Raw genomic sequence first — 12,036 nt, forward strand, 5'->3', positions numbered from 1 at the left:
TCACACTTACTGTCCTATCAGAAGGCAAAATGCCCCAAAATTCTAAATTCAAAAAGAATAATCACAGGAGTGGATGGCATCGTATTGTATGACATCATTTGTTATATTTTCAGATAATTAGAAAGTCTTGCATATTTAAATTTTGCTGAGGTAAACAGGATTTGCCAGTAAAGAGTACACCCTAAGATCCGTTCATCAACAACCTACAGATCTGCTCTCCTCGCCCCCACAGGGTGCTTTGCCAAATGTGCTTTAGTCACAGCTTTTCTTTATTCCTGGCTCAAGTCGGATCACTGAAAATGAGAAAGATGCCTCAAGGAACAAATTCCCAGATGATGCATCCTGAATAACAAAATCTGTTCTACTCAAAATATTCATTTACACTTGGATGCAGTTTAAGTTCTGATCTCACACGCTGCAAAAGACTAGAGGATGAAATTAGAGTTTAAATAAATTTGTATCCAGTTGCATGTTTGCAAATGGCAGATTAGTGGCAACTGTGTGTGTGTGTGTGTTGGGGGGGGGGTTGTGTGTGTTCGTGTGAGTCCTGCTCGACATCTCACACAACAAACTATATGTGAATTTGTATTAAGACAGAAAAGACGCCGCTCTGTGTAGGAGCTGTGGATCAGCAGATTATGGAGATTGTAACGCGGAGAAGAAGGAGACAAATAATGTGACGACAGGATTGACAGTAAATTTGGAACCTACAGTGCAAATATCTGATTTTATTCTCAAATGTTTTCAAAATTACATAAACTAACACTTGTTTTTCTGACATTTGTCGAATTAGGTCATATTATTATTATTTTTTTTCCTTTCTTCTTTCTTGGTCTAATCTGTTGTCATATGGGCCAGAGATAAGACTGGAGTTCAGCACCAGCTCCTCCTGCTGCATGGTATCACATACAGTATTTGTGAATCTGTCTGGGAAGAGGATATTTATGTTTACTCCCGGTGGCGGGGTCTCCCGGGGGCAGTCTGGCTTTTAACGTCAAGCTCCGTCTGGATGATTAAATTCCAAATATGTGTAGATAACGTTTTTGATGAACAGCCTTCAAGAAAAAAAAAAGAAAAGGTATTTCTTTTCTCCACCATGTGATTTGTGTTTGTGTCTCCAGCTGAATGCAGGATTTAAACAGTAGACTGTGCACAAGGGCGACTAATTGTGACTTGATCTACAGATGGAACAGTAAAAGACCCTGTGGGGGGAGTAGAGTGAGGGAAACACAAATCAATGTGATGATAAATGAGAAGTCACTGGGACACAGTAATCTGTTCCACCCTGTTAAAGTCGGGACTTGTAGGCTACTGTGCTTCCTCATCAACAGTAATAGGCCAAATCCACAGGGATTTCCTGCCAATCACAGGCTGGTGGTGGCATCTTAATGACTTTTCCTCTGAAGCTGATAAAAGTGCTTTGCTTTTAAATTCGTCAATCTGTTGCTTTGTTACCGAGCAGATCGAGCAACAGTGGCACGGATTCAGAATGAGTCTAGAAATGTGTTCTTGGATTTAATCAAAGAGCTGCAGAGACCACCACCATATTGTAACACTGCAACTGCATTAAATGTCCCACCATGTAATGCCTGACCTCAGAGAAGACCCCTGTCCTTAAAAGCTCTTTTCAGACAAATTAATTTCAAATATAAGACACACAAATGCACGTATACATGAAGTTTTGCAGACTGTACATGCGCGTGTTCTTGCAGAGTAAGGAAAAACAAAAGGAAAGAATGTAGGGGACCGAACGCCTCACCCAGCAATGTCACCTGGCTCACTCAACTGTACACTAAGCCAAATTAAAGATGTTAATTTCATCCTTAAGCACACGCTAATAAGAGCAATCACTTGGCTGGTTAAGACTCCAATCAAAATGCTAATTAAAATCCTGGCGCCCGCAAATGAACAATTCAGGATTCATTATGCTCCATCAGATCCTCTCTACTGTCTCTGCCTTCACTGGAGTGGTTGCACAACCTTTCGCCAGAAAAGGTTGGGACATTACAGAAAAGATGTCTGATTATCTTCACATGACCGCTGACCTCTTTTCTCACGTGTAATGCTTGGGTCTTATTTACAGCTGCTGGACCAACGCTGGTGCTTTTGAGGATTAGGTGATGAGGGGGATTTTGGGGGATTGGCATTGAGATGATGTTTCACTGTGCAGTTTTTCTTTGTTATGAGCTTCAAGGTGGTGCAGTGATATCAGTCGCCATGCGTTGTTTATTATTGTTCCAAAGAGTCATAGAGCCCAGTTCATCTTCATCTTTGAGTCCAAGTGACAACTGGTCAAAATAAGAAGAAATTCCCATAAGGCAGACTCGAGATATCATGTTCAAAAACCAAAAAACAGGATTTGTGAGTCAACTGTGAGCTTTAAACTTTGGCCACCAAACTGTAATCAGGTAATCCGTTATTCTAAATGAAGATTTGTGCCAAATTTGAAAGGATTCTCTGGAGGTACGCTTATGATAATGCGTTCACATGGCATAAATTGGTTTTGCAAGGTCACAGTGACCTTGACCTTTGACCACTGAAGTCTAATTGGGTCATTCTTAAATCCAAGTGAATGTTTGTGCCAGATTTAATGAAATTCCTGGTGTTTCTGATATATCACGTTCAAAAGAAAATTGAGTCACCGTGACCTTGACTTTTACCCTCCAACCACCAAAAGAGTCGAGGTGTTTGTACCGATTTTGAAGAATTTCCCTCAAGGCGTTCTTGAGATATCATGTTCTAAAGAATTAGACGGACACACAACTGGAAGACATTATGTTTTCATGTGCCTAAAAAAGGTCCCACCAATGTTTTCAAATCGCTTTTGTCCAATTATCAAAGTAACGAGTACATTTTTACTGTTTGACATGATCTTCCTCCTTTTTCCAATTTTTGAGCTTTGCATTCATATCATAGAAGACTTTCATCAGCTTGTTGAATAGATAGGGTCGGCGTCAGCTAAATGAAATGTAATGTAGTTCTTTCATAGAGATAGAGAGAAGTGAAAAGTGATTTTACTTAACATTTTATTCAGAGCAAATATTGGGCTGCAGGATGTGACAAATTAAATAAAGATAGAATTTGAGATTCAAGGACGTCTCGGTATTTCAAAATATTTTCTAACATGACAGTAACTCACAAAAGAAAACATGACTTTAGGTTACCACAAGGGAGGGAGATTTTAGTCTTTTGCTCCTCTTTGACTTTCCGTCTTTTTCAAACCTCTGCAAAACATCTGCTTCCTGTGAGCCTCAGGACGAAGAAGGTGAGACAGCAGCCTGGTCGCCATGGCAACAGATGCAGATTTGAATACTGGGTGAGAGTAGAGGCTTTGTCGACGACCAGTCACTCGCACTGTCTCGCTGAAGTTGGAATGTCACTCGGTTCAGGATTAGGCACAGTCGCTTCGATCCTCCCAAAACCAAACACACCCTGGAAAATAAAAGATTCATGTTCTGTATCTCTGAGGCAGCACTTTCTCTTTATAATCAATCACAAGGGAACGTGTCATTTTTTAAAACACGGGCCCAGATGATGCAACTTTATGATGGTGCATATATTGTGTGTGCGCTGAATTACTTTACCCCCAGGTTGTTGCTGCAGAAGAAAAATTGGTGCCACCTCACTGAATAATGATCACCTTGGAGACTTTGAAAACAATGGCGTGATGAGCTGCACTGCTTTGGTTTCCTGTTCCTTTGAGGAGTTTGGTGACTGTTGTTTTTCCTTCTGTGTCACCTAAAAAACATTTATGTGAGAAAGAGGAACTAAAAGAAGCAGGGAAGAGAAAAAAACATTATAATCATAAACAAATTAAATATTTTGTTTGACTTTTTCAACATGTACGTATTAAATTGGTCAGAAGTTATCTAATCACATCCAAGCACTGCTGTAATGTAATGAAGTACATCTTCAATTTGTACTTTATCATTATAGTAATGTTGTTTTCCATTTCCTGTTACTTTACACTTTGTCATCACCCCACTAATCCAACACTAAGATATGTAGCTTGGTAATAAAACATAAGTTAAGGGCTCAATAAATACTTTTAATTTAAATATATTTTGCTGATAGTGCTGTTTTGCTTTTACTTAAAGCAATGTGACTCCTGAAATAATGAATAACACAGTCGTTCAAATACAAAAGTTGAATTGTCATTCATCAATTGTCAAGCTAAAGACATAGCAGAAATGTAAATGCCTACTACTTTAGATTATAATCAGGCTTTTGCTTAATATATGGAGGATGGCATTCTGTTTAGAAGAAACAACTAAAGCTGTTTATGCCGATGATCTCCATGAATGAGGCATCAGGTTGGGTTTTCAAAAGATAACAAATCAAAGAAGTAGTAACTCTTGACTTCCATTTTCATCGCTCAGCAGCTCCAGCAACGATGTTTCATTCACTGTGTGTCCCTATAGAGAAAAATGAGAGAAGACCTCAGTGGATGTGTTCTCTGTACTGCACAGAACTGCACAGGAAGGCAATCTGTGTCTGATTTATACCCACCGAGCTCCTTGGCACAGCTGTCCTGTTTGTGTGTTTGTGTGTGTGTGTTTGTGTGTTTGTGTGTGTGTGTGTGTGTGTGTCAGCTAATTCAATTTAAAAGGTTTCCAAATGTAAATCAGCATTATTCCAAACAGGCTGTGTGTGGATTGTCATATCACTTATTACTCGTGTATGATTGTGCACATGCGCAATCAGCTCTCCCCCCCTTCTCGCGCCAACTGAGCCCAATCTTAAAACCCAGAGCAGCCGCAGACAGATCATCTGTTGTGAGAGAGAAGAGTCAGACTGATCCACCCTTGAGCTCTGCAGGAACATCTCACTGTGTATCTTCCTCTGCGGGGGGAAGTCCGATGATAAATCAGAATTTCATCAGCTCTTTTTACTTCACACACCAGATGCCTCTCTCATCTTGACCAATGGGATTAGGGTAAAGAGGTGAAAGTTGGGTTTTGTAAATCTAACCATGCGTTAATCCAGACCATCGAGTCAGCGGAGCAGAGGGATGTGAGGGACACAGAGCTGGTAAAGTTTGAAATCGAAAGCCAGAGAAAGGACTTCATCTGAGAGGATGACTGTAGGTGAGTGACATTATTCATTTTTGCATGATTCAGGACATTTAGTGAAACTGTCTTTTCTGATCTTTGTGTGAATAAGAATTACTGATGTAACCGGAGCGGGAGATAGAGTCTGATCTGTGATCATCTTTCTTTGAGATGACTCCTGACCTACGTTGTTCTTAAACTCTGCCGATTTTCATGTGCACAAAAATGCACACAAAGATGATGAGGAGGAGTTTACAGCTCTGGTCAAATCTCTTGAGTCCATGATGTGTGCAAGTGTTTTAATGTTATTAATCTTTAATGGGTTTACTGTTGAAACTGTGTTGCTTCTGTTGTCCAGGGCTCCCCTGTAAAAGAGAACTTTGACTTCAATGGGACTAACCTGGTTTATTAATAATAATAATAATAATAACAATAATAATAGGATCATTTAGGAAAAAAACGGTATGTCTGCTTAGACATTTTTTAAACTTTGGAAAAAGCCAAATTAATCTCTTTTGTTTTCATTTATGGTGCTGAAGTGACAGCTCCCGATGCTGTATTATATATATTTAGCCTATATAATTACTTCTGACTTATGTGTATGTACAATATGATCTATGTATCTATTATCATTGTTAGTATTGTCGTGCAAAAGATTCCACGAAATGAAAGAACCTCATTTTGAAGTAAAAGGGAGAAATTTCTCTCCCCACCCACTGCATATGCATGGGCTGAGCCAGTGTCTGGACAGGAGGAGGATTTAGGCTGCTTCTGCCTAAGTTCCTCCTCACACACACACACATGCACATACAGAAGGATATAGAGAGCATGCTCTCTACGGACGTTCTGTGGAGAGAAATTTATTTAACTAAACCCCTAATTTTTCCTGCTTCTTTACATTGCCACAGTTTATGCATTTTTGTATGTATGTACATGTGAATGAAAATGTCACTCCACTCTTCTCTGCTCGTCAGGGTTCATTAGTGTATTTGTGACGGTACCTTAGTGCAGATTCTCATTTGAAGTTTTCTCAAGGTCAGTCATTATATCATATTATTATTATCAGGGATAGAGGATTATTTTAAAATAACTTTAACGTAAGATGTGGCAACATGGACTAAATCATTAAGAGACCCATGTGAGCAGCTGCTTGGAAAGAAAGTCTTAAATGTTTAAACTGGTCTTTTCTTAGCTTGTCAGCTGTCACGTATAACTGGAGTGGGGATGCTTTAACTACAAATTACCACAACCATTACAGCTGCTGTTCCATGCTCGGCAGTTTGTCATTGGACGTTTACAGCAACACAGCAAAATGCCAACATGTCAACTTGCCACTTTGGAGAAAACTCAAAGCAAATTTCAGTGGCGTGGTGCCCTCGGGCTAGATGCTCTATTTAGGTCATACTTTATGTAATGATATGATTTCATCAAGAAAATTTAATTTGTCATTAGACGTCCTTGCACCGCACCATGGCAGTCAGCAGATTGCTGTGCAAAGTGATACATGTATAAACCTTTTTTAAAAAGACTAAAAAGAAAAAGAAGGCTGCAGAAAAAGGAGCAAGAGTTACTGGAGCAGATGGTGGAAGCAGCAGGTCATTATTCTCCCCATGTTTCTGAACTCATACCCTGGCTTGTTATATACATGGAGATATTCAGAGGAGAGAGCAAGTAGACACACATGTCCTGATATGCTCCCTCTCCCTCTTCACTTTATTCCCTGATCGTCCCCCTCTCATGTATTCTGGTTTCTTTTACAGTTTGGATATTTCTCCTGTTCATCGAGGAGGGATTTGCTCTGGCACAGAAGACTAAAGGTGGGACTGATACACCAAGACACACATTTAACTGTAGATCAGTAAAGTTTTTTCACTGGTAGATACACAGATACATCTTAGTTGTTGATGGCCTTGATGTGGCGCCATTCTTCATTTGTTTCACCGTCACAATGTCTCACCTGGATGTCGTTTCACATGCAGATGGAGGAGCGGGATCAAAAGCAGTGAAACCCTCTCAAAGGCCGCAGCGCAATCGTCACTGTGGAACCTGGGTCCGAAACACAGAGGGGGGCTCCTTCAGCTCCCCCAACTACCCGAACACGTACCCTCCCAACAAGGAGTGCCTTTATGTGCTGGAAGGTAACCAACACTATGAGCCTGAGTCACTGCTGCAGTTTTCTTTCTATTCTTTTTTTTTTAGGGATGGGGGGATATTGCAGATTTCCTTGCTGACGTCAGCTCAGATTCTTTTGTGAGCTCTGGTGGTCGTTAAAGAGAATCTGAGGGAGAGAAAACGTCCCTGTCAACACTGTTTCATGTGTTTGGTTCGGAAACGAACAATAATACAGTCGGCTGTTGCTCCATCCTTCCACAATGGCATCAGCATCGTTCCCATATTATCTTTGGATTTTATTAGGAGGAGGTTGTATCTTGACAACAAAGCCAATGTCTGACAAACGCATTATGTGCAATGCACGTTTTCCCTCTGTGGTTGTTCAGGTACAAACAAGCCGTCACTCTCCGACAGTGCATTCCTCATTATCTTGCATCCTAAAGTTTATATCAAACTTTGGTGTCATATTGTGCATCACTTTCTTCATAATTGCACCTGGAAGACCATCAAACAAAGCTCGCAAAAGAATGATCTAAAAATACTTCATGAAAAATCAGCAATACAAGGAAGTCTGACGTTTTTTTTTTTTTTTTTACTGTTCTTTGTTGGTATTATATTGCTGAATTACCTCTGTGGCAGTCGCAGTGACACACCACCACTCTTCCCTCAGCCCTGCCCCGTGAGAGAATAGAGCTCCTGTTTGATGACTCCTTCTACATTGAGGCGTCGTTCGAGTGTCGTTTTGACCACATCGAGGTAAGGGACGGTCCCTTCAGCTTCTCGCCGCTCATCAATCGTTTCTGCGGCTCCGCCAGCCCCGGACTCGTCCTCTCCAGCGGCCGCTTTATGTGGATCCGCTTCTACAGTGACGAAGAGCTGGAGGGGATCGGCTTCCAGGTCCAGTACACCTTTACTGCAGGTGATTCACAAAAACACAGGGGGATGGTTTTCATCAGATGTCTCTGCTGTCATTGACCAATCAAAGACCTGCATTCTAACTGATGATGACCCTCATTTTGTTATATCTCTCCCCACAAAGACCCTGAATTTCATCTGCATGTGGGAGGACTTTTAAATCCTATTCCAGGTAGTGCCAGCACACTTGAATACTCTCAGTTTCTTTTTTTTTAAAGAGTTTCCCCTCAAACACAAACCTTAATCTCCTTATTTCCACTTTCTCTGCCTCCTTTGTTGTTCTTCAGATTGTCAGTTTGAGCTGTCTGGTGCTGACGGCCTGATCCGTTCCAGTCAGGTGGATGAGGAGTACAAAGTGAAGCCAGACCAGGCGGTGGACTGCATCTGGACTATACGAGCCCCAACAAACAACAGGGTAGGGTTTTGTATAAGATACTGTTTTTTTTTCACTGATTAGATGCTTGACAAGTAAATTAATCAGTATTTGGAGTATTTTTTTAAATCAGTGTTCAACCAAAGTTACCAACTAAGATGGCTCTTAGTAGATTCAATACCTCCACCAAGGCTGAACAATCCTACACATATTTCTCTCAATTCTCATAATTTATCATCCAAATAAATATCGGATTTATGGATAATGAAAAACTATTAGTTAATTGATAACTGAATAATTTGTTGGCTCTAATATTGTCATGTTTTTGTCACTTGGCTGGTGCACAACAGCTGTGAGTCACTTTTCCGACATTATCAGCATACAAGCATTACACAAAGTGCAATGCCAGGGATTGAGTGATAATAGCTGTGGTAAGAAATATGAAGAAAAATCACAAAGTGACAGTATAGTGGTTGAAAAGACGAGTCTCCAGCCATCACTGCATTTTAAATCTTTATCCCGTCCACATCTGGTGTGATGTTTGTTTGTTCATATCCTTTACACAATCATAAAGATGAAGCATGTGGACTTCAGCTTCAATAAACCCCAGATAAATGCGCTTATGTATTTTTCCAATAATTCAGACAGTATCATTCCACAGCTTGAACGTATGTGCACATGAAGTCCACAGCAAACACAGGCTTTTAATCCTGCAGTTTACATTAGAACACATTGAGTAAGGCTGTTTGAAATTATTCATATCTGATCCTGTAATGCAAACCTTCCTTCAAATGAGACTGGTCCTTTTATGAGAAAGCAAAATACTCTAAACTGCATGAAAAACGAACGGATTCTATTCATTCCTTGTTCCAGATTTACTTACGATTCCTAGAATACCAGATGGAAAACTCCAACGAATGCAAGAAGAACTTTGTGGCTGTTTATGACGGCAGTAATGCCATCGAGGACCTAAAGGTATTATTCACTGATTTATGTTATGTGCTATATAATTAACGTCTCTTGGTGTGACGTGCTTTACTTGTTGCATATAATCTTCTGTCATTCTCTCAGTTCTCAGTTTCTCTCTGTGTAGCGACTGTTCTCCAGACCTTGGCCTCAATGGGACGACACATCTGAAAGCTGTGAGAGAAAATGATGTGTGGTTTGTTTCAGGCCAAGTTCTGCAGCACAGTGGCCAACGACATCATGCTGGACACTGGTGTGGGAGTGGTGAGGATGTGGGCCGATGAAACGAGCCGTCTCAGCCGTTTCCGGATGCTCTTCACTTCTTTTGCAGACCGTGAGTTTCTCCTCAGTCAATTTTTCTAATCTCTGTCCTTTTTTCTTTTTTTGGATGTATGAGAGCAGATTTGTAACAGCCCTCTCTTGGTTTCTATCCAATAATGCAGATTTCTAATAATAAAATAGAAGTTGTAGATAACTTTATATTAGAATATTACACAATTTCAATAAGCAATTAATCAAATTTAATCCCAGATTTAAATCTTGCCAAGAATCACAAGAAATAGATGAATTTCCTCTCACCATAAATGTCTTTGTTGCTTTGTCAGCTTTTTTTGCGCCACACGTTGACACACTGTTGTTTGTGTTACAGCTCCCTGTGCGGGCAGTGCGTTCTTCTGCCACAGTAACATGTGCATCAACACTTCTCTGGTGTGCAACGGCATACAGAACTGTGTCTTTCCCTGGGATGAAAGCAACTGCAAAGGTAATCCGGTTTTGCAAATGCACTTTGTAATTACCTCCACCAAGGAGGTTATATTTCCACTCGTCAGCTTGTTTGTAACAAGAAAACACAAACACTATTGAAAGGATTGGGTAGGGGTCGGGGAAGATCCCTTGATTTCTCAAAGATGAGATTTTTAGGGGGACTGATATTTAGGAGTGTGTGAAATTTGGTGCAGATCCAGTGAATTTAAAGGTGGTCTCATGAGGAACCAGCTGGGCCTTGGTGGAGCTATGTGCTCCACTGAGTTCGCTTCTAGTTCTTCATTTCAAATTGTGTTGTGCTGTGAAGCCTCTGCATTGTTCCTGGCAGCCAAAGATACAGACGGTCCTGCAGGGATGGCAACGAGCAAATGAGTGATGTACTCTCAGTGCCTCTGAATAGCTGTCATGTGTTATCACTCTCTTCATCCCTCTCTTCATCTCCATTATCCAGAGAAAAAGAGCAAAGGTCTTTTTCACCAGATCACAAAGACCCACGGGACAATAATCTGTGTGTCTACGGGAGTGGTGCTGCTGTTACTCATCATCTCCATCCTGGTGCAAGTCAAACAGCCACGGAAAAAGGTAATAGAGTCACAATCATGCCACAAAATATTGGTGTGGACTTATTTGATTTACTAAGTGTGTTTAATTATACTTTAAAGGTGTTGGTACGTAAGAATAACCTTTTTCACCGGGGCGACTCCCAGGAAGTGTTTGACCCTCCCCATTATGAACTCTTTACTCTCAGAGACAAGGTTAGTTTCAATAATTTGACGGATTATTGACACATTGCCATGTTCTTTCAAAAGTGAAAATGTGATGTTATTGTTTTCAGGAAATGTCAGGGGACCTTGGGGAGTTATCTGAGGAGCTCCAGTCCTTACAGGCGCTCAGGAGATCGTCCTCGGGCTCCCGCTGCATACACGAACACCACTGTGGCTCTCAGGCCTCCATCAACTCCATCAAAGCCACTCAGGGTGCACACAGCCTGGGCAGGGGGTCCCTGGAGCTCCCCCCTTTCAGAGGCGAAATTCAGACCACCTTACCTCCCTTCAGGGACTTGAACAGCAGTCTGCGTAAGAAGAGCTGGCCTAGTATGAAACAAGGCCGAACACAGGGCCATCACAGCATCGGGGATCGAGCGCTGGATCGGCAGGACAGAGTGATGGAGGAGGACGAAGAGGACGAGGACGACGGAAGGTACGACGTGTATGTGCACAGAGCAGGAAGCCGGAGAGGGAACTATGAAATGGCTCAGCAAAGATCCTTGTCCATGGACTTCTGAGGAGACAAGAGGTCGGTACAGCAAAACAACTTTTCCAAATCAGTGCCACAATCTGGGAGAACTCACACAAATACAGGAGCAGGGAAGAGACTCTTACATCCAACAGGTCGTAATGCTGTTTATTGTTTAAGTGGTCACATCTTACTGTAAAGCCAATAGATTTTGTTGAAGTATGTTTTAAATCAATATTTTGTGTTCTAAAAGGATGAGGAAACATGATTACCTTATGACCAAAACAAAAAATATCACCTCAGTTGTTTTGTTTAATCTCTTATTTACTTGTGTTAAAGATAAGAATAAATATCATGATGTCATGTGTGCGTCCTGAGAAGTGTGTGTTCAGGAGTCTTTGAATAGGTGTTGTCAAGCAGGTAGGACCGGTGGAATGGCCTCTGTCATTAGGTGAACTCATCGTGTTATATAATTGGATTAGGTAACACCAAACCGTCCACTGGCACACCTATCCTTATCAAACACTCTAGTCTGTGTTTTTACTTTCTCTCTTTGTTGACTGTAGGCCGACTGAGTAACTGATGGGTTACCAGATGTTAACCTTTCTAATGTGGAGG

General features: G+C 41.1%; 1 protein-coding gene across 1 annotated transcript; it reads left to right on the forward strand.

The window, feature by feature from the left end:
* The first annotated feature begins 4,816 nt into the window (after positions 1-4,816).
* Positions 4,817-11,756, forward strand: neto2b (neuropilin (NRP) and tolloid (TLL)-like 2b). The gene is made up of 12 exons (XM_034589192.1): positions 4,817-5,087; positions 6,812-6,868; positions 7,031-7,189; positions 7,834-8,082; positions 8,203-8,250; positions 8,366-8,493; positions 9,325-9,426; positions 9,625-9,751; positions 10,067-10,180; positions 10,634-10,764; positions 10,845-10,937; positions 11,018-11,756. Exons 1-12 carry the CDS (start codon positions 5,078-5,080, stop codon positions 11,465-11,467), a joined length of 1,668 nt encoding a protein of 555 aa, XP_034445083.1. The 5' UTR covers positions 4,817-5,077; the 3' UTR covers positions 11,468-11,756.
* The last annotated feature ends 280 nt before the right edge of the window (positions 11,757-12,036 follow it).

This window comes from Hippoglossus hippoglossus, chromosome 6 (assembly GCF_009819705.1).
Source record: "Hippoglossus hippoglossus isolate fHipHip1 chromosome 6, fHipHip1.pri, whole genome shotgun sequence".
Taxonomy (NCBI): Eukaryota; Metazoa; Chordata; class Actinopteri; order Pleuronectiformes; family Pleuronectidae; genus Hippoglossus; species Hippoglossus hippoglossus.

Excerpts from the sequence above, each read along its gene's own strand:
- neto2b (XM_034589192.1), top strand. Across the intron at positions 8,494-9,324 it reads GAGCCCCAACAAACAACAGG|ATTTACTTACGATTCCTAGA; the intron begins GTAGGGTTTTGT and ends TCCTTGTTCCAG. Across the intron at positions 9,752-10,066 it reads CTTCACTTCTTTTGCAGACC|CTCCCTGTGCGGGCAGTGCG; the intron begins GTGAGTTTCTCC and ends TTTGTGTTACAG.